This window comes from Artibeus jamaicensis, unplaced genomic scaffold (genome assembly GCF_021234435.1).
Source record: "Artibeus jamaicensis isolate MK-2021 breed Jamaican fruit bat unplaced genomic scaffold, CSHL_Jam_final contig_233, whole genome shotgun sequence".
Classification (NCBI taxonomy): Eukaryota; Metazoa; Chordata; class Mammalia; order Chiroptera; family Phyllostomidae; genus Artibeus; species Artibeus jamaicensis.
The window spans coordinates 25108310-25134628 of NW_026521486.1; the positions used below are offsets into that span (position 1 = coordinate 25108310).

General features: G+C 43.6%; 2 protein-coding genes across 7 annotated transcripts in view; one reads left to right on the forward strand and one right to left on the reverse strand.

The window, feature by feature from the left end:
• The window catches only part of BORCS5 (BLOC-1 related complex subunit 5), a 72873-nt gene extending 67034 nt beyond the window's left edge, over positions 1 to 5839 (forward strand). The window contains exon 4 of the mRNA XM_037136585.2: positions 5156 to 5839. Coding sequence (XP_036992480.1) covers positions 5156 to 5386 — 231 coding nt within the window. The 3' untranslated portion in view covers positions 5387 to 5839. The remainder of the gene's footprint in view (positions 1 to 5155) is intronic.
• Positions 5840 to 13814: 7975 nt separating this feature from the next.
• DUSP16 (dual specificity phosphatase 16) overlaps positions 13815 to 26319 on the reverse strand; it is a 94252-nt gene continuing 81747 nt past the window's right edge. For all 6 annotated transcript variants that reach the window (XM_053661642.1, XM_053661644.1, XM_037136584.2 and 3 more), the window contains 3 exons: positions 24657 to 24816; positions 19459 to 19582; positions 13815 to 17516 (listed from right to left, as the gene is read on the reverse strand). In XM_053661642.1, the coding sequence (XP_053517617.1) occupies positions 16340 to 17516; positions 19459 to 19582; positions 24657 to 24816 (1461 nt within the window). In that variant the 3' untranslated portion in view covers positions 13815 to 16339. The remainder of the gene's footprint in view (positions 17517 to 19458; positions 19583 to 24656; positions 24817 to 26319) is intronic.

Here is a 26319-nt window from a genome sequence, read left to right on the forward strand (position 1 = left end):
CTGGGTCCACCTGCTGCCGCCTTGCAGGCCAACTGCAGCCTTGCGCACCCTGCTCCACCGTCCGCCGCCTCATGGGGCCCTCCAGCCGCCACCTTGCCGCGGGTCCTCTCTGCCAGCCGCCTGCCTGCACCCCTCCTACCGGTCTGGATGAAAGTTTCTTCTTTAACTCCTTGGTTTTTGACTTCCATACAGTTCAGTTTTCTGTTAGTTCTGGTTGTTTTTGTTTTTGAATTGTTGTTGTCCTTCTTTTGGTTGTGCAAGGAGGCACAGTGTGTCTACCTATGCCTCCATCTTGGCCAGAAATCTGGTAACAAAGGTTTTTGTTCAGTGTTTTCTTCTAGAAGTCTTAGCTTCTATGTTTAGGTCTGCAATCTACTTCATGTTAATTTTTGTTCATGGAGTGAGGTATAGGGGCCTAGATTTATTTTTTCCTGTGTAGGTATCTCTTCATTTTAGCAATAATAGTTGAAAAACTTCCTTTTCTCCATCAAATTACCTTGAAATCTTTGCTTTAAAAAATTAATTAACTAAATATGTTTAACTGTATTTCTACACTGTTCAGTTTCATTGATCTATTGATATATGTCTGCCTCTGTGCCGATACTACACTATTCTGATTTCTGCAGCTTTGTAGTAAGTCTTGAAATCAAATACTATAAATGTACACACTATGCTCTTTTTCAAAATTCTTTTGGCCAGCGTATGTGTTTAGAATCAGCTTATCAAATACCTACCAAAATTGCCTTCTAGAATTTTGATTCACAATGCAAATGAATCAATCAATTTGGCAAGAATTGACATCTTAATGGTAATGAATCATCCAATTTGTGAACATGGTATATTTCTCCAGTTTTTAAGTTCTTTAATTTTTCATAGCAGGGTTTTATAACATTAGTATACAGGTAATATTAGTATATTTTGTACATAGTGTGTTGAATTTTTCCCAATTTCATGTTGCTAATGCATTCTAAATAGTATTTTTCATTCCATTGTTTAGTTGTTTATTGCAAGTATGTAGAAGTAAAATTGATTTTTGCATACTGACCATGCATCTTGCAACCTTGCAAAACCCCTGTGTTAGTTTTATTCATTTTTGGTAGATTCCTTAAGAGTTTGTAAATATACAAGGTCCAGCACCAACGATACCCCCTTTCATTGCAAAATCTTTTATTATAAAAATCGTAAGCATGCAATTCTGTGATATAACAATATCACACTCAAGCACACCATATGACATTTAGGTGAAATGTTCAAATTAAAACTATAAATTATTACAGCCATATTGTTACCCTACCAACCACATTCAAGCAGGTCTTACTTCTGCTGGATCCTGTACTATCATGCCATCTGTAGATAAAGCCCCTTTTATTCATTCCTCTCCAATTCCTGTGCTTTTCATTTCCATCTGTTGATATATTGTGCTGGCTGGGACCTCTATACCATATTAAGCAGAAGTGATGAGAGTGAACATCCTTGCCTTGTCCTGATCTTAGGGAGCAAAGTACCTCTCACCACTAACTGGTGTTAGCTGTAGGTTTTTCATAGATGCCCTTTATAAGATGGGGGACTGTTGTTCTGCTTCTAGTTTGCTGAAATTATTCATAATTTGTTGAAATGCTTTTCTGCATTTATTGAATTGATTATATGATTTTTTAACCTGCATTTTGTTGAAATGGCAAATCATTTTGATTTTTAGATGCTGCAGAAGCATGCATCCTTGAGATAAACCTCACTTGGTTAGGACATATTACTCTTTTGTACATTGCTGGATTTGATGTGCTAATATTTTGGATCGATATCTGGTAGTGGCTTGACCATGAGGGCAAATAGGCTGTACCACTCATGCAGGATGTTGGGACAGCTTTGAGCATGCTCTGCAGAAATCTAATGTGTTAGTAAAGCCCGCAGGTACCCCCCAAATAATCTCACCTCCTTTTCTACCTGTCCTTCAAAATGTACTGACATGAAAAACAACATAGAATATACAGGGTACAGTTAGAAATATGAGTTTGAGAGTAAATATTTGGTTTCTTCAAGACAGGGACTTTGTCAAATTCATTTGTGTCAGTAAAAGATTAAATGCAGCTGGTGTTACAGAGACCCGAAATCACAGTGGCCTCCACAGAGTGGGAATGCATTCTTCTGCCCCATGCCCAGCACTGCTCTCAGCCACAGAAGCCCCCATGGACTCAGACTTCTCTGGTGGACTTTTCTGCCTAACCGATGATGTGACCTTAGTTATTCTTGTGGTCTGAGGGGGTGGCATCCACGTCCCAGCAACAGCAGAGTGAAGAAGGGGCCAAGACAAGGCGGAAGAGATACAAAGAGTGTGTGCCCGCTAACAGCCTGAGCTAGAGACTCCCACGTATGTAATGCAGCCCACTGACTGGAACTCAGTCATGTGGCCACAGCAAAGCAAGGGTTTCAGGGCAGGAGTTGTGGAGAATAGTCATTCTCTGTATTGGAAAACCTCCACCTTTTTTTCTTTCTAACATTTAAATGGTGCTTCTGGAATTTCCTGAAACAAAGTTATTTGCAACATTTCTCTTTCTGGGCCTGAGTTTTCTGGAATAGTAGAATTACGTTAACAAAGGAGTGGAAAAGAAAAGTCATATTAATGCACACTAAGCTGTGTGGGTGTGAATAGTTTTGGTTCTTAGCATCTATATACCTAGGACTTTGCATGGTGCACCCTGTAGTACTCAATAAATGTCTGTTGACTATGTATATTATATTCATGTTTCTAGAATCCTTATGCTAAAAATAGAAATAGGAAAGGTGAATAAGGATAAGTCCCAAATTGTCAAAATGGTAAGATCCAGAACTTCATTAGATACTGACTTTATTGCCTAAAGTCACATCAGATGTGCGAGAGTAAGTCTGAACTGTGTCTCATTGCCACAGACAAAGACAGGGATTAGGGAACAGTCTTGCCTCAAGAGAGCAATGAGAAATAGGTATCACCAATTTTATTATATACTTCTCCAGGTATTAAAGTCTTAACTTGCACCAAATTGAGACATTCTTATAGCATTCAGAAAAAGTGGGAAGAGGCTTAAGAGGCAATGACTTTTCCATCACACACTTTGACGTTCTTTAGTGCCAAGCCCCATTCTGGCTAAAATCTCATGTATCACTGATGGTACGCTCTCTTGCTCAGGAAATGCATGTGAAAGGAAGATGCTAGACTGAGGAGGTCCCTCTTGTTTCTGTTCTCTGAGACCTTGAAGGTCACTCAGCCTCCTCTGTGGGTTGGTTTGTTTTTTTTTGTGTGGATTGTTATGGAATTGACTCTTGGAAAACATACTATAAGCATGTATGAACAGCATGCTTGAATGATGTATTCTCCCATAAGCATGAAATACGATGTGGCTTTGAACAAAGCTCTTGGCTACATTACCCATGGGACCCAGCTGGGTGTGGAAATATGTAGGGAAGTGAATGCCATTTGGACAAACACCTTGCCTACAGGGTTGTAAAAACTGTCTGATCAAGTATGAATTAGGGGGAATGGGTGGATAGCCAAGGGCATCAGATGGGCTAAATCAGAGCCCTAGAGGCCGTTTCAGATAAACTCCTCAAGTACATGTCTAGTCTGTTAGAGTTGGGGGTTTGGAGGATGGGCATGCCCTGCCAAGTGAACCGTGATAACCCGAGAAGGTGCTGCATTCTGGAGCAGGTGTTCAATGAGCCCCGCTGGTTTTTATGAGGATTCCCACTGGCTCCCACATCTCCCACTGTGTCTCAGAAGGTGGAGTATTTCTAGGTGCTGGAGTGAATCGCCATCCTAAAACAACCTGGCACTCCGCTGTCAGGAACCTGATCATTTACTGGCTCACCACCTCCAAAGTGCTGAGTGACTGAACAGGTTGCAGAAAACCCTCTGAAGGTATCAACTGTTTCCCCATTATTTGGGGTTTCCCATTCAGATGTTTCTTTCCCTATCTGCACCCCCTCTCCCACTTGCTTTATGTCCCTGAGTCATTTAAAAACAAGAGAAGGAAGAGAAGAACCAACCCAGAAATCACGCACTAAGTTCTAACACCTGCCTGCTCACCATTCCTCTCCACGCAGACACCATATAAAAATAGAACTGGTTCTTTTTTCTTGGGGTTAGCTTTGGTCTCTTACATGTTCTGTTTTTGTTTTGATCACACCATTTTCAGAGGCTCTGTGGTAACAGGACTGAGTGCCAGCACCTTGCATGATTCTGGGTGGGGAAGGGGCGTGCTTCTGGAATAGATGAGAGGAGGGCAGGGTGGCATTTGAACTTCGGGATGGCAGAGTGAGTCTTGGTGGTTTGACCGTTTCTTTCCTGACTGGGGAAGGAAAGGGGAGGGAGTGGATGTGGGGTCTGCTCAGAGGAGGGGGTGCAGGCATCCAGCATGCCGGAGATTCCCTCCCGCTATTTTATGCAGATGGAAGGTCGCAAAGAACTTCACCAAGGGAAGCAAGAGGTCCCAGAAGGGGAGCCCAGAGCCTACCGTTTATCTAACCGGGAGAGGGGCCCGGTGGAGCGGTTCTCACAGGTCGCCTCACAGGGTACGGACTTGAGCCTTGGTTGGCATTTTGGGCCTTGCGGGGAGAGCCACTCCTTTCCTGCAGTTTCGCCCACCAGCAGCCATTCGGGGAAGAGCGGGAGGCACGAAGAACACATCTTAAAGCCTCTCTGTGTCGCACCAAGGGCCATGCTAGAACTGTTTGCATGTTATTTCATCCCCTCAGCAACCGTGCGACTCTGGAATTTGGCCCTTGTTTTGCAGATGGAGGCCTGAGATACAAAGCATAATTATTGTCAGCCCGCGTGGCAGAGCCAGGTTCAAACCCGGGTTCATCTGGTTTCCAGGCTCAGGAATCTTCCACATGGAGAGGTCGAGATAGAAATCTCAGGGTCTCCCCAAGGAGTAAGTGGCTCCCACTTCCAAACAGAGCCAGAGACAGTCGTCTCTTCGTCTCCCTCTAAAGATGGTTCTGAGTAACGGTTTGTTCATGGAGGGTGTTTTAATCCCCCAGCGCTTCCCCTGAAGCCTGTGAGCGCCCACCTGACGTCAAGTGTGGGACTCTGTCTCTCGTGCCAGGCATGCTGATCACCTGACACTTTTGAAAGGACCTGTTTGAACTACATTAATGCACTTCACTTCTTTTCCTTCTGCAGATAGATCTTTCTGTAGAAACTCTCTTTAGCTTCATGCAAGAGCGCCAGAAAAGATATGCCAAATACGCGGAGCAGATCCAGAAAGTCAATGAGATGTCCGCCATCCTCCGCCGCATACAGATGGGCATCGACCAGACCGTGCCCCTGATGGAGAGGCTCAACAGCATGCTGCCGGAGGCCGAGCGGCTGGAGCCCTTCAGCATGAAGCCGGACCGAGAGCTCAAGCTGTAGAGGCGCTTCTCCCTTCCCACCGGGCAGGTAGCCTGTGAGAACAGAGCCCGGCACCACTGATACCCTGAGGACGTTTGGAACCAAAGTCATACCATGTGGCCAGGGCTTGAAACTGGCTGAAGGAGAGGTGAAGCAGCTCCCCTGGCCCAGAAACCTGACTCTGACCTTCTGCCCCCTTTCCTCGATGCAGTTCCCTTTGAGAAATGAACCCAACCCATCCTCGGTGTTATGGAATTTGGAACAGTTTCATTAGGAATTCTTTAAGAACTCTGCATTGGGAGTTATTTTTATTTTGTAATTGAGAGTGTATATTATCTAGTCTGGTGTGTGGAGTGGAAATATAGAGAGAAGGGGAGAAGTATTCTAAGAAGCTCTGTGTCCTTGATGCCTCCATGAAATTTTACTCACGAGGCTCACTGGGTTACGGGCTCTGCACATAAAGAGGTAATTTAACCCAGGTCTGTGTGTTGTTACTGTTCCTGCCCTGTTGCCACCCTAGCAGACCTGGTCTGAGGCACCCTTGTCCCACGCTGGTGAAACACGGGTGTTCCTGTGGTGTGTCAGGTTGTGGCGTCCCTCATGTGTCATCATCACAAACTGGTGACTCCCTCTGCACACCCTCAGCGGTTCATCTTCCCCACTGATAACTAGTTTCCTTGGGCTATAGTGTAGGTTTCCTTTTATTACATCAGCCCTGGCTGGACTCCAGTTTTCGTAACAAGGTCTAGCCGGCATTCGTCTTCCAGGCCTGGCAAACCTGTGGTATGGCCAGGCCTTGACAGGGCACCTGAGAGCACTTGCTCAGCAGGTGCTTACGGAGCCCGTCTGAGATGCTGGGGACACAAGTGGCTGCAGAGTGCCTGCCCTGCTTCTCTGAAGACAATAAACTCAAAATGCTGCTGAAATTCTATGGGAGTTTAGGAAATGAAGCGATTTGAGTAACCACAAAAGTACTTCATGCAGTACTTTGCACATCATAAATGTCTTAATGGAAAAAAAAGACTGAAGAAGCAAAGCAATGGAATGTAGGACCAGATCCAGGCAGGGAAACCGAGACTGAGAGCGGGGGCTGAAGGGGAGCCCGGGGCCAGGCCAGGGTGTCGTGCAGGTCTCCCCATGCTCCCTTTGCTCTTCCAAACCTCAGAGGTGTGTTCGCAATGTCAGAAACAGCCATGAGAATATTCATAAGATTTAAGATGATCTCCCTTAACTTAGCATATCTCAGGTAAACTTTATCTGCTTCTTGGATTTTTAAATTTTAAAAATCTTGGATTTTAATCAGATACTATCTTGCGAGGTTCTTAGAACCCAGAATAAAATATAGAACAGAAGAAAACACCCTGAAACAGTACGCGGACAAAGATAGTGGATTATGATGTAGTCCGGAATGGATACAGTTCAGGATGAACTATATTCTGAACTACATTAGCAGTGACAGAACATGGACATTTCAAGCTAAATGGAAAAAAACAACTTAAAAAAATTCAGACATATGAAAACAACAACAGCTTCCAGGGTTTTCTAAGGACCAAAAAAAAAAAAAAAAAAAAGCAAAGCTTGTTCATGCCCTCTGACCCGGAAAGGCAAAGCTGGAAGAAAGCAGAGCCCCAGAAAGAGGCCGGGTACCATCTACCGTTCTCCAAGGGCAGCCCTCAGCTACCACTTCTGCCCTCCCGGGCACTGGGGCCTCTTTCCCATGAGTAAGGTGGGGCGGGGACAGAAGCCTGAGGAGGTAAAGTGGTCTGCGGGGCTGTGGGGGATTGGAAGCAATGTGCTGGGAGTGGGAGCTACACCTTTAAACTCTGTTGGGCCAGGCTGGTGAAAAGTTTGTCTTTGTAATGCGTTTTGATGGTCAGGGTTTTAGTTTTAGTTTTTTTTGTTTTTTTTTAAGACTTTATTTATTTATTTTTAGACAGAGGGGAAGAGAAGGAGAAAGAGAGGGAGAAAAACATCAGTGTGTGGTTGCCTCTCACATGGCCCCCACTGGGAACCTGGCCTGCAACCCAGGCTTGTGCCCTGACTGGGAATCAAACCGGAGTCCCTTTGGTTCACAGCTCAAGCTTAATCCACTGAGCTACACCAGCCACGGCTATTTTTTAAATTGTTTTATTGTTCAATTACAGTTGTCTGCTTTTACCCCTTACCACTCCCTCCCAACCCCAGCCAAACCCACCTCCCTCTCTTGCTTTCACCGCCTCCCCTTGGTTTTGTCCATGTGTCCTTTATAGTTTTTCCTGAAAACCCTTCCTCCCATTATCCCCTCCCACCTCCTTTCTGGCTATCGTTAGATTGTTCTTAATTTCAATGTCCTTGGTTATATTTTGCTTGCTTTTTTTGTCCCATCCATGCTTTCACAAAGGGTAGGAGCTCCTTCTTTCTTTCTGCTGCATGGTGTTCCATCATGTAAATGTACCAGAGCTCTTTAATTCACTCATTTACTGATGGGCACCTAGGTTGTTTCCAGCACTTGGCTATAGTAAATTGTGCTGCTATGAACATCGGGGTGCATAGGTTCTTTTGGACGGGTGTTTCAGGGTTCTTAGGATATAATCCCAGCAGTGGAATTGCTGGGTCAAAAGGAGTTCCATTTTTAGTTTTCTGAGAAAATTCCATACTGTTTTCCACTGTGGCTGTACCAGTCTGCATTCCCAACAGTACACTAGGATTCCCTTTTCTTCACAACTTCACCAGCATGTGGTGTTTGTTGATTTGTTTATCATGGCCATTCTCACCAGTGCAAAGTGGTATCTCATAGTGGTTTTAATTTGCATCTCTCTGATGGCTAGTGATGCTGAGCATCTTTTCATATGTCTCTCGGTCCTCTGTGTGTCCTCCTTGGAGAAGTGTCTGTTCAAATCTTTTGCCCATTTTTTAATTGGGTGGTTTGTCTTCCTGGAGTCATGTGAGTTCTTTATATATTTTAGAGATCAAACCCTTGTCCGCAGTATCATTGGCAAATATGATTTCCCATATAGGTGGTTCTCTTTTCATTTTAATGCTGTTTTCTTTAGCCATGCAGAAGTTTTTTAATTTGATGAAGTCCCATTTGTTTATTCTTTCCTTTATGTCCCTTGCCTTAGGGGACATATCAGTGAAGATATTGTTGCATGAAGTGTCTGAGATTTTCCTGCTTATGTTTTCCTCTAGGACTTTTATGGCATCACAGCTTATATCTAAGTCCTTTATCCACCTTGAATTTATTTTTGTGTATGGTGTAAGTTGGTGGTTGAGTTTCATTTTTTTTGCATGTAGCTGTCCATATCTCCCAACACCATTTGTTAAAAAGGCTGTTTTTACTACATTTTATGCTTCTTCCCCCTTTGTCAAATATTGACCCCCCTTTGTCAAATAGAGACTTGGGTTTATTTCTGGGCTCTCTGTTCTGTTCCATTGGTCTGTGTGTCTGTTCTTATGCCAGGACCAGGCTATTTTAATTACAGTGGCTCTGTGATAGTTTAATATCAGGGATTGTGATCCCTCCTACTTTGTTTTTCTGTCTCAAAATTGCTGCAGCTATTCGGGGTCATTTATGGTTCAATATAAATTTCTGAAATGTTTGTTCCATATCTGTGAAATATGTCATTGGTACTTTAATAGGGATTGCATTGAATCTGTAAATTGCTTTGGGTAGTATGGACATTTTAATTATGTTAATTCTTCCAATCCATGAGCATGGTACATGCTTCCATTTGTTTGTGTCTTCCTTGATTTCTTTCTTTAGCGTTGTGTAGTTTTCTGAGTACAGGTTTTTTACATCCTTAGTTAGGTTTATTCCTAAGTATTTTATTTTATACTTGCTGTATCAAATGGGAATTTTTTTCTGATTTGTTTCTGATGTTTCATTGTTGGTATACAAAAATGCCTTTGATTTCTGAATATTGACTTTGTATCCCATTGTTTTTGCCAAATTCACTTATTAGCTTGAGTAGTCTTTTGGTGGAGTCTATAGGATTTTCTATGTACACTATCATGTCATCTGCAAACAACAGTTTTGCTTCCTCCTTTCCAGTTTGGATGCCTTTTATTTCTTTTTCTTGTCTGATTGCAGTGGCTAGAACTTCCAATACTATGTTGAATAGGAGTGCTGAAAGCAGGCATTCTTGTCTTGTTCCTGATTTTAGTGGGAAAGCTCTAAGTTTTTACCCTTGAGTATAGTGTTGGATGTAGGTCTGTCATATATGGCCTTTATTATGTTGAGGAATGCTCCCTCTATTCCCATTTTGCTGAGTGTTTTTTTTTTTTTATCATAAGTGGGTATTGTACCTTATCAAATGCTTTTTCGGCATCTGTTGCTACTATGGTCATGTGATTTTTCTTTTGTTTTATGTGATATATTACATTTATTGATTTGTGAATATTGTATCATCCTTGCATCCTTGGGATGAATCCCACTTGATCATGCTGTATGATCTTTTTAACGTATTGCTGGATGCAGTTTGCCAATATTTTGTTGAGGATTTTAGCATCTATCTTCATCAGCGATATTGGCCTGAAGTTTCCTTTCTTTGTTATATCTTTATCTGGTTATGGGATTAGGATGATGCTGACTTCATAAAAACAATTTGGGAATCTTCTGTCTTCTTGGTGATGGTCAGGGTTTTAATGGGGCCATAAACCATTTCTAGAGCAATCCATTAGAGAGTTCAAATCAAGAAAGATGCTCTGTAACTAGAAACCTATTAAATAGCTCGGGTTATTTGGGCGATGCCACGGAGGAGAAGACAGCAACACTGATCGGATAGCGTGTCTTCCCTCCATTGACGTGCGGTGCCCCTTCTTTCAAGTGTTACACTTCCGCACAGTAGAGACCTGGTTCTGGACTGCCTTCCAGTCCATCGATCTTTCTTTGCATACTGTTTCATGTTGTCTATTTGTCTTGGTATTGTTTTAATGTTTTCATAATATAGTTTACTATCTAACATGGCTATACTAGATCCCACCTACTCTCACTGCTTTCTTCATTTTTTTAAATCTTTAAACTGGCAGAAAAGTTAAAAAAAGTCATACAAAGAATACTCATCTCCCTTTCCCCTAGACTGACAGTAAGTGGCATTTTAAAGCCATTACCATCATGGTCTGTTCTCAAGTTCCTGGAGAATACAGACCCAGCTCTGCACACAAGGACATGCTTGTAGCTTTCATAGAAGGAAGGGCTGGTTTTCTACAGGGCTGTTTATAGAGCTCAGGGCTCAGGTGCCAGTCCCATCACTGCGCTTCACAATGTACAATAAAATGAATTAGACAAAACATGGCCTTCACTGAGATTTGAGTCCTAATGAGGTAGGCTACTTATGACTGGGGAACAGCGGAAAAAGGTAAATTCAATATTTTTTAAAGAATTATGGTTAATTAATTTATGGTGTGTGGTGGTTTTGCCGTGTCATTCACTTGGCTGACTTGCACTGTTTCCCAAAATTCCCATCCCTGTTTATTTCTGGCTAAGTTTGGCCACAAGACAAATGGGCAGGAGATTTGTTAGTGGAAGTAATGCGATGACCGTGCTTACTGAGAGTTGCTATCGGTCAGGCCATGTTGCATCTCATGCCCATTTCATGGATCTTGTGGGAAGCAGCTGGACCCACAGCTTCTCCAGCTCCCAGAGTACTCTGTCTGCTGCTCTTCCAAACCCTGGGCCAGCTTCTCCTTCACGGCATCTGCAGCAGGGACGAAGGCTTAGAGGAGGCCTGCGTGGGTTCTGGTGAGACAGATGCTGGTTCTATCTTGTTGCTTGCAGGCTTCAGTTGTACTGGCTCCGCTCTGTCCAGCTTCTTGGCATAGTGACTCTGAATTCTGAGTTTCTAAGGGAGAGCTGCTTTCCTCCTTTTCGGTAATCACAAACCTGGTGTCCTGTGGCTCCCTTCTTTTACGAACCTGTTTTGCTTGTCAGCTTATTCATCTGTATTTCTGAACACCATCAAACAGGCCCCTATAATGCAGACTCCTTGTTTGACTAGCTGCAGTAGGTCTGCAGAAGCTGACCTTCACTCTTTGCATTATGTGTATGTAAACTTCCCAAAAATGATGTGTGGGGTTAAGAGCATGTGATAATGTAGACTCCATGAGTACCTTAATACAGATTTCGTGTCTTGGTGTCCCTCAAAGTTTTCTCACCATTAGTAACTTAATTATATTCTCTGCCAGAGTGCATATTTAATGAAATGAGTTTTGAGGACTGCACTCAGGAAATGAGGTGGGATTTTTGTTTTGTCATTCTCTATTTCTGTGCTTCTTCCTCTAATACATGAAAATGGTACGTTATCAGTATTACAACCATGCTACTTCCAAGGTTACACACGCCAGTAATAGCCCTGGGGGACTGACTTCGGCCACTGATTCTGTGCTGGTTTGTAGAATTTACTGAGCTTTGGTGTTACCCCAAGCAAGTCCCAAAGCAAAACCAGGAATCTTCAGACAGTGAGGGTGTGAGCAAACACTATTAAATTCTAGGTTGAAATTCTTCCGTTCCCAACTTGTTTTTATACCTCAGCTAAACCCAGATATACAGTATTCAGTAGGAAGTTACCTTAAATGTGGACACTAAAGATTGTAGAGTGAAGTAAAATATCTTCTTCTTGTAGACTTTTTAGGTGTAAGATTTTTCTCAATCATTTGAGAATGACTTTCATCCCTTGGTTAAGAGCTCCATAGTGCCCCTGAGATGTCATTGTTCACTCATTTACAAGTAACATTGTACTTCTTGCACACATACAAGGCATTCGCTGTCAGGGTTACAAAAGGGAAGGGTAACCAGATAAATTATTCATGTTTCAGATGAAAAAATCAAGACTTTTTAGCAACTAAATCTAATTGGCTCCTGGTGTAACCTGTGTCTCATGTGGTATGCAGGAGTGTGTGCACGCCCTGCTACTCTTAGGAACTTGGTCTGCGTTGTGTCACCGTGAGGCCTGATGGCATTAAGGATTGCCGCTACTTTTATTATGTAGTGAGCCACAATCTCCCGCAGAGCTTTGTGAAACGAGTTTTCATTCAGGCCGTGGCTGCACTAACTCTTCTACTAGGTGACAGTCTCCATTTCCTGTGGCCTAGCATTGCAAACTGACTCTGGAACCAAAGGAATGAAACGTCTGTTTTTACAGCAACGCAGTTTGATGTCTATGCACATAAACTGCAGCAATATGAATGACATGTAAACATCTTCCAAGAAGGTGCTATAATTTTCCAGTTGATTTTGCAACACTTTCAAGATATAAGCAGTATAATTATGCTGTACAAAGATGAAAGGGCCCCACAGAATGTTAGAAATAACTTACTTCCCTCTTCCATTTATAGACTGTTAGAATCATCTAGACAAATTTTGTTTACTAGACCTAAAACATTCCTACTTACGTGTCAGAAAAACAAAACCCAACAGGAGTCCTTAAAATGACAGGAAAGGTTTTAAGGAACGGTTTTGTCAACTAGTCCCACCATGCACAGCCTACTCTTCATATTTATACCTTATTTCCCCTTAGCCTGACCCTTGGTTTACATTTTAGTCGTCAGACCCTAACTAGTCCTTTCAGCACTAGCCTACTAACCCCCTAAATCTGCCTGCCTTTAAAACAGATCTGGGGAGGTGACCTTCAGGCCTTCCCAACACCTGCACCTCGTCTGAGTCTCCCCCGAAACACCTGTTCCCTCCTGCCACCTCCCGTCTTGAGGCAGGGTTTATTCCCCACGCCTTCTATTCTGGTCACACCTCCATCTTTCTGCAAGGTCCTTGCCAAGGCAGGTCTCCTAGTCTTTACTCACCCAGCCCAATCCTTCTTACTTTTAAATTTTCTTAAATATGACTTTCACCCCAAAACCTTGCACAACCAACTCAAATGATTTCACCTGTGATTCTTATCGTCGTCATTCCATCTGCTTGCACTGAAGGTAAATGCTTTATTCCTTCAGTGCATAACTCCTCACTAACAAACTGATGAGACTAAGCTTTTAGTCTCAAGTCATCATGCCCAGTGTCGCTTACAAGCAGACTAGTCATTAGGATGTACATGGTAAGAACGGAGACCAGACCTTCAGTACTATTCGTTTTTCCTTACCAGAAGTGTAACACCACGTACATACATCACAGTGCACCGCAGATGTGCACCTGTTTGTTTTTATTTTCCCTACGCTGTGCTTATTCTGGATGCGATCAGTCTGCAAATACTTACCAAGTGCCTCGGGTTTTTCCACTGTGGTGTACATTTGGTGCAGGCGTGAAAGAATGAGGGCTGGCACGATCCCTCATGACCCACTGCTTTGTGCGAGTGAGAGCATGTGATATGCCTGATGGCCCCACCATTTCATTGTGAGCCAAGACCTCTCTGACCCATCAGCAGGACAGGCTCTACCACTGCTCCTTTAACCACTTGGACATTGCTGTTCCCACCAAGTTTATAGCTGCAAAGAGAGGTCCTTTCTCGATTTAAGTATAAACAGGTACCAGTTTTGATTTTATTTCATCGTATGAACACACATGACACATCAACATGAGAAACGCACAATTTAACCATTCAACAGCTTGCCTTACTCCAAAAGAACACTATATTCATATTAAACATTTATACAGTCTTTCCACCTAACTTTACAAGTGTCCTAAACCATTCCCCAGCATTTCTCACACAGAAGTCTAGGTCTGCCCTTTAAAATCACCATTCTGTATCATCCCAGTAGACTCCAGGGCTTCCCCTGGGTTCGCACGCGGAGGAGAGGCGGCCGCCTCGCCGCCCGCAGACGCCCGCGTGCTCCGGCGCGCACCTGGCAGGCTGCCCTTCAGCATGGGAGTCCTGATTCCAAGAACTGATTATCTGACATTAACAATCAAGGACTACAGGTTGTAGTGTACGACTACATCACAGTCACAAGAAGGAAGGGGACGATGGCCAAGAGAAATTCTAAATGATGGCGGGCAAATCTCTGCCCAGATATCTCATCTAAACCAAGTCCCCTAACCCTCCAGAAACACACTTAACATTGGAGCTATTGCTTTCATTTCTTAAAAATGTTCAGCAGCTGTGACCAAACTCTGAAAGCAGTGAGCTGTTACACATTTGTGTGTGTACACTTAACACATCAAAAGTTACTGTGTAAAACCTTGAGAAGGTCTGATTACATCCACAATTTAAAAGTATGAAGAAAAACAAACTCAGATGACTTAACAGAACCTTTTCAACATGGTAACAATGCACTCCCTGTGCAGTTCACTCTTTCTGCCTTCAGCTTAAGCCCACATCACATAGCACATCACCTGTGCATCACCAGTCACGTTGTTACGATCAAGTCATGTCATTCTATGCTGGTTTTAGCAGTCACCATAGGAAACATTAAGTCACATCCTTGTCAAAAGACTGTCCATTCCTCAAACATAGAAAAACCTGAGATACGAGTCAGCAACTAGCTACACTTACAGTAAAGAACAATGGTAACACCTCACCCCCAATAGAAAATGCTGCTGACGTGAATTAAGGCTTCAAAGGAGAACCATACTGTAGGTGACAACCCAAGCCAGGACTTTAAAAGCAGATTTGTACTGTCACTTGTGTACTTGTTCTGTCTACTTTTAGCTGCCAGGACTGACCCCGCAGTGATAGTAGGTCTAGGACTGACAGACCACCTCGTTCCCCCCTCAGTATAGTGTGGCCCTCCCACTGAACACATACGGAGGTAACTTTCTGAGAAGACTTGGCTGTGGTTTCCCACTCTTCTTGATGAAACAAAATTCAGCCACCTTCTCCTCACCTTCCTAGCTCACTAAAGCCTCTCTCAGCCTGATTTTAGCAAATTGAAAAGTCTAAGGGAATTATAGAAATATCACCCTTATCACATGCTAAGGGGAAAATAACCATTGAGAAATAAGTTTCCTGCTTCTTCTCAGCAATTTTACAAACTTCTTTAATCTTTCTCCCTCTTGGAAGCTTCCCTTAAAAGTCTACTTTATTGTTTTCACAAAAACATATCTGCAATGAAACAAATGGAAAACATCTGCTCTGGCTGAGAATTTGAAGGTGCTGCTGCTCTGCTAACCACCCAGATAAACTCACATCTGGCTTTAAAGCAAGTTAATCTTCATTTACAGGATTACCAATCCCATTTTGAAGAATTCTCTGACTTGTTTAGCCTCCCAACCTTAGCTTAAATCACTAGCTGCTAGATTCCTGGCTGTTACATTGAATCCTAGATGGTCTCCCTTCTTTTTCTCCACGAAGCTGAGAAGGAAGGAAAATCCCACCTCCATCCAGGCCCAACTGGAAATTTGTGCACAGACAGTTTGAATTGGTCTGAAAAGGGTGACTAGCTACCAACCTATTCACAATGCCGAGAAAACGGGCTCCCAGACGTGGTAGTGGTGAAAGCCCCAACTTTCTGTCTGAGGTACTGGGTTGGCTCTAAAGTAGATCTTGGCAAGGCCCCTAATGGTCTGAACAGGAGAATGATGCTCGAATCACTCAGCTGTCCGGTGATCTTGGATCTGTGCATCAGCTTTGGATGGGATCATTCCTCTTGGGTTTACCATTAGGTTCTGTCCCTAGTAGGGTCTACCCACCCGACCCACAGGCTGGCTCAGTCTCAGCACTAAGGTGCACTATGGAAGGAAGGGACGAAGACTAGTACTGGAGATTTCTGTAGCACAACATGAACACGGAGGGGACTTTGTCCTCCAACACCGAATAAAACTTGACTCAGTAAGAACAAGAGGATGTGCAATTCACTGCATGGAACTGTTTTATCTGTCTGCGGGAACTCTAGCATCTGCCCTTCCGCTTGCCTTGAGAGAAATATTAGCTGGTCTCTCAAATGCAGATGTTGAGAACAACTGCGTTGATCCATCTTTTGCTTTTACACCATAGCTCCATTTTCCAAAAATATATATGTATGTACATATATATATTTCAGATTTACAGGGAATTTTTGTGTGTGTGTGAACAAGGAAAAAAACTGTCAATAGAGTCCCAAGTGTGTTTCTTCTCAGGAGACCTCAATGATTTCCATGCTGCCTGAGAAGCTAGACTGGCTGCCCACTTTCCCCAGTTCTTCCCGCGACCTGTTGTCTGACAAGATGCCCTCACCAAATTCCATCTGGCAGCTTCTGCGTTTAAACTGCTTTTCAAAGGGGCTCTCTTCGTGCCAGCTCCGCCGGGAGTCGGCTCTGTCACTCGGCTTTTGCCGCCTGCGCACGGAATAGACTTGGTCACTGCACGTGGGCAGCTGGCTGCAGCTGTAGGCAGAGTAACTGGCGCTGCCTCCGTAGATGGCGGAGGCAGAGTAGAAGTGAGAGGACTCCGTGGCAAAATACCAGCTATTGGTCAAGGAAGGGGTGGAGGTCTGAGGAGCCAAGATATCTGAGTGCCAGCCCTTGAGGCCCAGTCCAGCAGCAGACTTCGCGAGGTGTTGCTGGCTGGTAGAAAGGCCAAAAAGGAAGTTGGTATGGTAGTTGTCCTCCACACTCCCACTTCGATGCAGAGGAGACAAAAAGGACCTTTGGGTGGCACCACTACTGCTGGTTCTCACTGAATGTAATCGCTTGCTCTGGCTGTCGGAAGGCCTGGAAGTCTGCGGCTTCTTAGGGATGTTGGCTTCCTCCTTATCTGGGCTGGTTTCTGGAGTCTGCTCCGACACTTCCTCGACTGGAGAGAACTGGCATAGCTTGTTGGGTCCATCCAGAGTCGTGGAAGGTTTGTAGTAGTCCAGAGTATCTTCCGACGAGGAGAAACCATGCAAGGATGCTGCCATACTGGCTGAGTACGAAACTGACTTGATATCCAGAGAGAAGGAGCGCTTGAGCTTACTGCTGTCTTCCAGCTTGTCTGAGGACAGGTGGAGCCCACTGAGTGCCTGTACCAGCGGGCTGTCCTCTAACGGGGATGGCTGTGCGCTGGGCACACTGGCAGGATGCACAGGCCTTTGCCCTGCTGCCTCTGAGGTAGCAGAGTTGGCACAGGGTGGACTGAGGGACATCTCACTTCTCTGTCCACCCTCTGAGGCTGCAGGGACAGGTTCATGCGGCTTCTCCAGGTGCAGCAGCTTGAGTTTGCTCTTTGGCCCTGATGCTCCGGTCTGGTTCTTAATTTTCTTCTCATAGTCCAGGAGTTGGCCCAGAAAGTTGAAGTTTGGAGATATGGTAGGTCTCTTTTCTTTCACAAATCTATGAAGAGAGGAAATAAAAAAAAAAAACCCTTGAATTTTACAACTACTCTTTAAGAATATTAAGTGAATAAATGAGATAGGGAATTATTAGACATATCCTCCCAAATACCTTTGAAAGGTAATTGTTTTAGTTAGGGAGACACCTCAAGGTAGAGAACAGAAGAGCTTCTGCATTGGGAGGAGCTTTATGACGTGTCCCTGAACATGCCAGAAAGCAGGGGTGGTGCCAGGTCCCCAAAAGCTCTAGTTTTAGTTTCCGTATTTTCAAGGACCCAAAGCTTGCAATGCAATGGCTGAAACGGTCCTTTCCTCACCACCAGCCCCCCGCCCACCCCACCCTCGGTGCCACCATCAGAAACAAGTGCAGTGTAACAGCTCCTTTTCCCCTTTGGTTTCCCAATATCATGCCTTCTCACAGTCCCCAAAGCGCCTTCCTCAAGACACTTCACATTTTAAATTAATGACCCAAAAAGATGGCCAGAGCATCAAAGCACGTATTTCTGAGTGCCTTCTCTTCATTCTCCACACGACAGCTACAGTGGTCTGTCTGTGCCATGCCCAGAACTATGCTAATGCTTTAAATCAAGTTGAGAGTATTATCTCTTTCAGTCCTCAAAACCACTCTGTGTCAGGTCAGTATAACTATCCCCATCACACAGGGACCGAAGTCCTTAAGTAATTTGCCCCAAATCACACAGTTACCAAGTGATGGCACCGGGATTCAAAACCAGGTCTAAGGTCTGTTTTTGTCAACATCGTGTTACAGAAGATTCACCAATTAACACTAGCAATAAATAGCTGTTACATTTCACTGCAGAAATAAAGACACTTAAGAGATAACAGATACACTCTTTCGACCCCTGGCCCTCATGGTTTCGCTTCAGAAGATAAGATGCAGGAGTGAAACTACACTGAAAATTTACATTTGAATAAGGAAAGAGAAAAATAAATAATCTCCTTGGATATCGAGTAACCTAAAGCAAATTAACAAAGCTAGAAATGGCTGGCTCAACTGTACCAAGTATGAACGTGAAGTCCTCATAATAAGACTTTGTCCGTGACATCAGGGCACCTTTTCTCCTGGCTTCTGCGTGGCGAGGGAGGAATGCGGGGAGAGGAGCCTGAAGGATGACGGGCTAATGCAGACGGAGGGAGGGCCCAGCTCCTCCACCTGCCTCCTCAAATGGAAGCTGTTCGGGCAGCTCATTTCTGTTTTTCCCAATTTGAAAGGAAAAAGTCCCTAAACAGGCCGGCTTCATGCATCTCTATTTACTAACTCCTAATCACATGGAGACTCACCACCTCTCTCCACTGAGACATGCAGAGGACTCAGACTCCAGTTATGAAAGAAAACCTGGTCCTTGCTTTGGCAGGCTCCTGTCACCTGCCTGCCCTCCATTCTGAGAAAAGCAGGGGCGGGGCAGAGAACCCAGTTAAAATCACACACTGCAAAATCTGGACAACTCCAGAAGTAGGAGATTTTACCCAGTGAATGAGGTCTGGCAATTATTAGTTTGGCAATATCTGCATGTATTAGGTTTCTTCCTTACAGTGAAAATGACGAAGTTTGTAGCAGAGTAGAAATTCTATGAGTAGTCCACCTGGAGCTTTTTTCCTCATGTTTAATTAGAATAAATGATATATTCCTGATTAGGAAAATATATAAATTCATACAACAGGACAGAGATCTGTTTGGATTTGCTATTCCTGAAGCATACAAAGTAGCTGAGGAGACACGTGTCAGAGGAGAATTCATGCTAAATTATAAAAATGCATCCTTCTACAATCTTTGGAAAGACATTTAAAAACCCAGTCCCCTGTAAAGAGTGTAACCAGAATAATCATGAGCAGCTTTAATTTGGTTACCCCCCCGACACACACCGTGCCATGTTTCAGGGCCTGTGGAGAGGCAGCCACACAGGACACGCTCCTGTCCTCACCTGTAAGCTTCGTCTAAGGACATGTCCATCCGCTTCATGATGTAGGCAATGGCGATGGTGGCGGAGCGAGAGATCCCCGCCAAGCAGTGCACCAGGACACATCCGTTGGAGGCTTTTGCTTTTTCTGTATGAGTCAGATTCAAGAAGGGTCAGTGTCTTTCATCTGACAACTCAAAAGCCTCATCTATTTACAGGTATTCCCTTTCGATATTCTCTAAGGAGGAAGGAGAAGATAATCTCCCCACCTTTTACATGTAAGACAGTGAAGGTCCAACCACGTCAATAAGCAATCGGCCCCATATTCAGGCTGACTGTCATTCAGTACTGCTCATCATGTATTTTTGCATTATGTTATTTTAATAACTTTCCCGGAGTATAAATCCTACATTATGATTACATGATTCTACTCGTTTAGTACAGAAAAATTCAGAAGTACAGAAAAATATGAAGAAAGTAACATCCAAAATCTTAAGATTTAGCTAGTATCTTGTTTACTCATGTTGACTGTCACTTCGACTTTTTTCTAGTTAAGAGATATTGCATTTTCCTCAGTTTTTAGATATAACTGACACAGGTATACAACATAATTTGATATGAGATACTAAGTTTTTCAAAATATTTTTCATTTCAAACATGTGACATGCATTACTGTTTAAATAGCAGGGAGGCAGACAGACTTAATCACAGTGGTATCATGTCACAACACAAAAAGACGCCAGGTCAAGCTACTTTTAAACTGCTGACTAGTAGAACCTGTAGTATCCCTACTTTTCACCAGGAGACTTTTCTATATGTCACAAACTGGCTTAACTTTATTTGCTGAATTTAAGAAAAAAAAATACTATAAATCAGGTTTAGTAAGTCACTTTAGTGAGGACCAAGGGAATTGTTACCCTTTCCTTGAGATCCAGGAGTTACTGTCTGATTACATGATCTTCACACCCATAATGCAGCAGAATGACTCGCGGACAACTGTCAGAGCCAAGAACCCAGGCCATTCAGCAAACAGCACTGTCGTCTCTCACTGCTGAGGAGTTTCAGCAGCCTTCTCTTGCGAGTGGGTGAAATGATCCCACACCACCTGGAGGCAGCTAACGCTGCACCAGTACTATGACGGCCTCAATTCTAAACGACTACACGTGTGCTTGCTGTGAGCTGCTGCCCCCGAGCTCAATTCTTCCCTTTTCCTTCCTGCTTTAGTGGACACTACCAAACGTAAATCCTACATGTATCAACCTTGTCTTAAACTTCTTGTAACTAACAAATATCCAAAGAATGGGCCCTGGCAGATAAATAGCTCAAGGCTACTCCAATCTTACCACCTCTGTTATAAGTATTACACATTTCTAATGTATATGATTATTCATTATGTACAAAACACTACAAGGCTTTTGAATAGTATGTGAACAATCAAGCAGCTTCCCTTTAAATAGGGAAATCAAACACAGTAAAACAAATGAATACAGAGCAACACTGAAACTAGCAGGTACTATATAACATTTTACATAAAGCCATGTTCTCACTTCCTGGGCCTACACAGTTCTCTTCCCTCTCTCAGCTGTACAGTGGTTATTTAGCCTACACCACTCCTAGTATTTCCCCTTCACCTTGGCTGCTAAGAAGCTCAAAGCTAAGCTTTTCAACAGGAAACTGTAATTCAGACTTCACTATACCCCATATTACTTGGTTCCTGCCCTTTTCTTCTATTTTAATGTGTATGTCTGTGAATATGTGTATCTTCTGATCTCAATCTCTTACTGTACGCTGCTTTAAATTCTCATTGGAAGTGAGCTGTCAACATTTTTTAATGTTGACAATATTCTCTCATTATTTCAAATAATTATCTCAAAACTAGATTACAAGGATCTAGAAGGGCCTTGCTTCTAAAATTCCCTGCAAAGGACTTAACACTGGTCACATGGTAAATATTGGCTGGCTGACTGATACACATTTAAAAAGCAGTCTTTATTTTTAAAAATTTGAAAAAGGTTGGAAAAAAATTAAAAATCAAAATAACAGATTTGTTAGGATGTTAAGGTTTCATTTTTTTGTTTTACAAATTTTTGCACATCACACTGTTTTTACAATTACAACTCTTTTGATGACATATTTTTAAAAAAGTGATTATACCAGAGTGGGGTTCATTACAGCATATTTCTTGGCAGAAGTGAGTGCTAAACTGAGTCTTAAAGCATAGGAAGTAATATACACAGACCTGGTGGGGAGGAGGGAAATGTGTGCAAGAAAGCCCCATGGGGACACACTTCCCTGAAACAGTCTGCAGGGGCTGGTGCTCACAAGCTGCGCAGGAAGTGACCAGAGAGGGGTTTTGCAGGAGGGCAGCAGGTGCCGGAGGGTCTGGGTTTGTCAGCTAAGGACTCCCGGGCAGTTCAGGAGCCTCCACACTTTCCTCAACGAGGAACCAGAAAGCACTGAGGGTGGAGACCGGCAATCTTAGAAAAGCCGGTGACGACCACAGCAATTCAGGGGTGAAATCGAGGTTAACAAAGGCTGAGAAAATGACAGATATGAAGGGTAAGGGAGAACCAGGGAGGACACCACGTTTCAAAGGCTACTAAGGAGGTGGCAGTGTGGAGGTCCCGGAGCACAGCTCTAGGAAAAAGGGCTCCTAATAATTTTTAAAGTAGCTACTACTTATTAGCCAGGCACTTTGCAAGGTATTTTACATACACTATCTATTTTAATCCTCACAATATCTCTATGAGGTAGATACATTATCTTCAGCTTCCAGCTCAGGAAACTGAGGAACACAGAAGTTTTAAGTAACTTACCCAAAATCACTTGAAGGCAGGACTGAAATAGTCTGGCTCCAAAGTACATGCTATTTACCTCCGTGCAAAGTCATGAGTTTGTGTGGCTGAGGTGGGGCGGCACCAAGTGAGGAGGGAGCCAAAGGCAGTATAAGCAGCCAGCCAGGCCTGGGGGTGCCCCACGAGTGCCCCCCAGCATGGACAGGCAGACCACACGCAGTGTTGCCTCCATTAACTACAAATAAAGGCCAGCTCCACAAAAACCTGAGCCCTCCCACGAAGCCCTGAAACTTAAATAATAAGAAAACCCTATGAGTCTATAAGTTATTACTCCTGGTACAAAGGTATGTCTCCTAATTATATATTCTGTCATGACGGACCCTGGCTTCAAAACGCCCCACCTAGCAGCCACAGTGAACAATGGCCTGATTCCTAAATTGGGCTGGAGAATTCTCTTTGAATTACTTGATGGGATGAGAATGGTGGCCCTAGTACACAGTGTCAAGCAAGTGAAAATATTTTCAGATACTACAAATGAATTACATTATATGTTTGTATGTGTGTATTTAACCAACTTGGAACACAGTGAAGTTCCTTTTGGATGAATTAAAAGTGGCAGGATGACTCCAGTATCTCCCATGAAAGAAGAAAATAAGGGCAAAGTTATTCACACTCTCTCTTCAATTAATGCTCCATAAATTCAGACATTGTCAGGAATGTAATCAGGTTCTCTTAACTAGATTCTGAAATTGCACTTTTGAGCTGAGATCAGAACCAAATGTCTCTGGATCAATGCCATAGGCAATGAGCGCATTAACCATAACTTATCTTTTAAAGAGGCATAAACTAAATGATATGTTGAGTACTTCCTAGAAGTACAATGGGGGGTTAATTTTAGGAGTTTTGTTTGTGATTATTTAAATGTGAAATAGCTAAGCTGTTTATCTTAAGATGTTTCACAAGTGCATCCTAATTAAAGATGAAAACTCTTTGGCCCTGGCCAAAGAGTTCTGTGGGTCAGAGCATTGTCCCAGAACTCCAAGGCTGTGGTTCGATCTCTGTCAGGGCACATGCACAAAGCAAGCGATAAATGCATCATAAATAAGTGGAACAACAAATTGATGTTTCTCCCCCCCTTCTCTTCTATTGATTTTCTCTCTAAAATCAATAAAGAATTTTTTTTTAAAGATGAAAACTCTTGGCAATCTGGAACCTTAAAAAAAGAGAACTATTTCAGAAATACCTAAAGTTCTAAAAACATTATCTCAAATAATTTCCCTCCCAGCCCTGACTGGTGTGGGTCAGCTGACTGAGCGCCAAAGGGTCGCTGGTCAGAGCACATGCCCAGGTAGTGGGCCAGGCCCCCAATTGGGGGTGTGTGAGAGGCACCCACACAGTGATGTTTCTCTCCCTCCCTTTCCCTCTCTAAAAAATAAATAAATGAAATCTTTAAAAAACTAAAAAATTTCCCTCGCAGATTAAAGTACATATAGTGAGAGGCTTAATTTACATAATTCTACTTTTTAAAAGGATCAAGTTCTTTTTTAAAAAATTACAGTTAACCAACTCAGAGTATTTAATTACATAGTGCTCAAATTCATGTGCCTTGTGGGGGGGACACAAAAACTCCTCCCGTGGAACACCGAGAGTCAACCCTGTTATGCCACTCAAGAGCCAGCACGGTTTCTCCTCCGTTCTCCACTCCTGCTGAGACCACCCCGCAAACGCACATCCCCACCTGACTGCAGCGGACCGGACCCTGCGGCACTGACATGGCACAACAGCACCTGAAGCTGGGAGTCGGGCCACCGGGGGGAGCGGCTCCAGGACTGAGGTCACGGCAGCAGTCAGATCGTGTCACAACTAACGCCAAAGAAATGAGCAACCGTGTGTGTGTGTGTGTGTGTGTGTGTGTGTGTGTGAGAGAGAGAGAGAGAGAGAGAAAATTTTATTAGATCCACTACTTGAAATTACTGGCACATGGACTAAGGCTTAGAAATTTTGTGACACAAAGACTCTGAATGTAACAGGATTTGACATGTCTCTGGGAAAAACACAGCAGCAAGGCAAAACAGTTTCAGGAAAGCCACCCAAGCTTCCAAAGTATTTTACAGGACTTGAAAAAGTGGGTGAGATATGCAACCCTGAAAGTCTGATTTTCGAACACTTGCAGACACCCGACCACAGATCCTGTCAGGCTGAACCTGGGCCGTGTTCAGTCAGCTCGAACGTCACACGGCCAGTGCCCTGGGCCACGAGTGGCGCACACATGTCGCCCTGGCTACTAGATGAGATGAGCAGCATCGTGTGTTGTCTCAGACTTCTGGTATCTCTGAAAGAGGCTTCCTTCTCCAAAGAAAAGGAGAGGGATGGAGGGAGAGGGCACGTCTACACCAGAGGACTCCTATCATCACGTGAGCTGCTTACCAATGAAATCAACAGATCTGTCCAGCCACGGCAAGATTTTCTCACAGAAGCTGTCGTTCACAGGCACTCGCAGGAAGTGAGACTCAGGGATGAAGTCCGGCTTCGGGCAGGTATTGCTGGCGTTTAACACGTAGCCGATCCCGTTCTGTTGCATCAGCTCCTGTGGAGGGAAAGAGTAATTGAAATGACTAATAGCATATGAGCACAGTTAACAGGGCTAATTAACAGGGCTCAGTGCTTTGTGCACACTCTGGATTCCATCGTGTCCACAACCTCCGACTCCCTCAGTGTCACATGGACACCCGCCCTCTGAGCCGCTGCTCTCGCTGCCCCTGTGCTTAGCAGGCCCGGTTCCTCTTCCTGCTCTTCCTGCTCTGTTTAAATTAACCTCACTGTGAACTTTCCCCGCTGCTCATAATTAACCATCGCATTCTCTGTCCCTCCAAAGCACTCTGTTCACACTATTAGCAAAGCATGTAGCATACTATAATTAGCAAATAATTCTTGTCTGCACTATTAAGCAGTGAAGTATGAGATCTTGGACTGATTCTTGCTTGTTTTTCTACCTTCAGCACCAGATACATAGCTGCATGCAATACGTGGCCCGTCTACCATCTCCCAGGCAAGCCTCTACGACCCGCTGCATTTGGTCATCCACTGCTGCCTCTCAGGAAGTGTTCTAAGCCTGAAATAATTTTCTTAAAGCAACTCTGGTCACTTCTTCCTTTTCTTGTAATGCTACCTCCTCTATAAATCTCTTCCAAAGACTTGAAAGCCAGTAATTTTCTTCCTTTTTCCCTCTCCTAAAATTTGCCAATTCTCTAATCCCTTCATTTACCACATTTGGCACAATAAATAGCCTTTATTATATATAAGATGCAACCCCATCTCCACTGTGAGACAGCAATGTCAAGAAATAATAGCCTTTGGGGAGCTTCTGACAGTGACCGACCCGTAGCTGTGCCCAAGACCTCTGATGGCCTTGGAGGTCTCTGTGAGACTAAATAATCAGGCAATGAAAACCTTAATGGTGTTTACTACTACAGCTTTTAAACTCTGTGCTTGCAGCAAAGGTCACGTCTGCTTTTCAATGCTGAGATTACCTGCTACCTACCCTATCTCCCCTGTAAGTACAGGGTCAGGCAGGAGTGACTCAACACCAGGTGGCTATCTAAGGAGATTTATCTGAGTCCCGCCCACAACTGTCGCCTCCCCTGCAGGCAGCAGGCACCACAGAGCTGGTCTTTCTGCCACGTTTACACGGAGAACAGCTGTGGCAGGCTGGGGACAGGTTACCGAGCGCACGTGCCCCGGCCTCACACTGACCTCACACTGACTGCTGCCACCGCCACACTGCACTGTGGTACTGCACAGGCAGCAAAGCGTGGAAAGGGGCAGGCCTGACCTGATTTAGGAAACATCAACAACCTAAGCTTGTAACACTGTTTGTATCTCAAAAGTATTCTTCACTTGTAAAGCAAGGTACTACAAAAGATGCATTTAAATAGTAGCTTTATTTTATGTAAATGGCAAAGGGGGAAGGGAAAGAGATGTTAAAGTGTTGAAATGGAGTGATAATAAAATAACTGAAACAAAATGAGAAAGAAATGGAATAATTTTACTTGATTTATAAAAATTTTACTTTAAAAAAAATCTATTTATT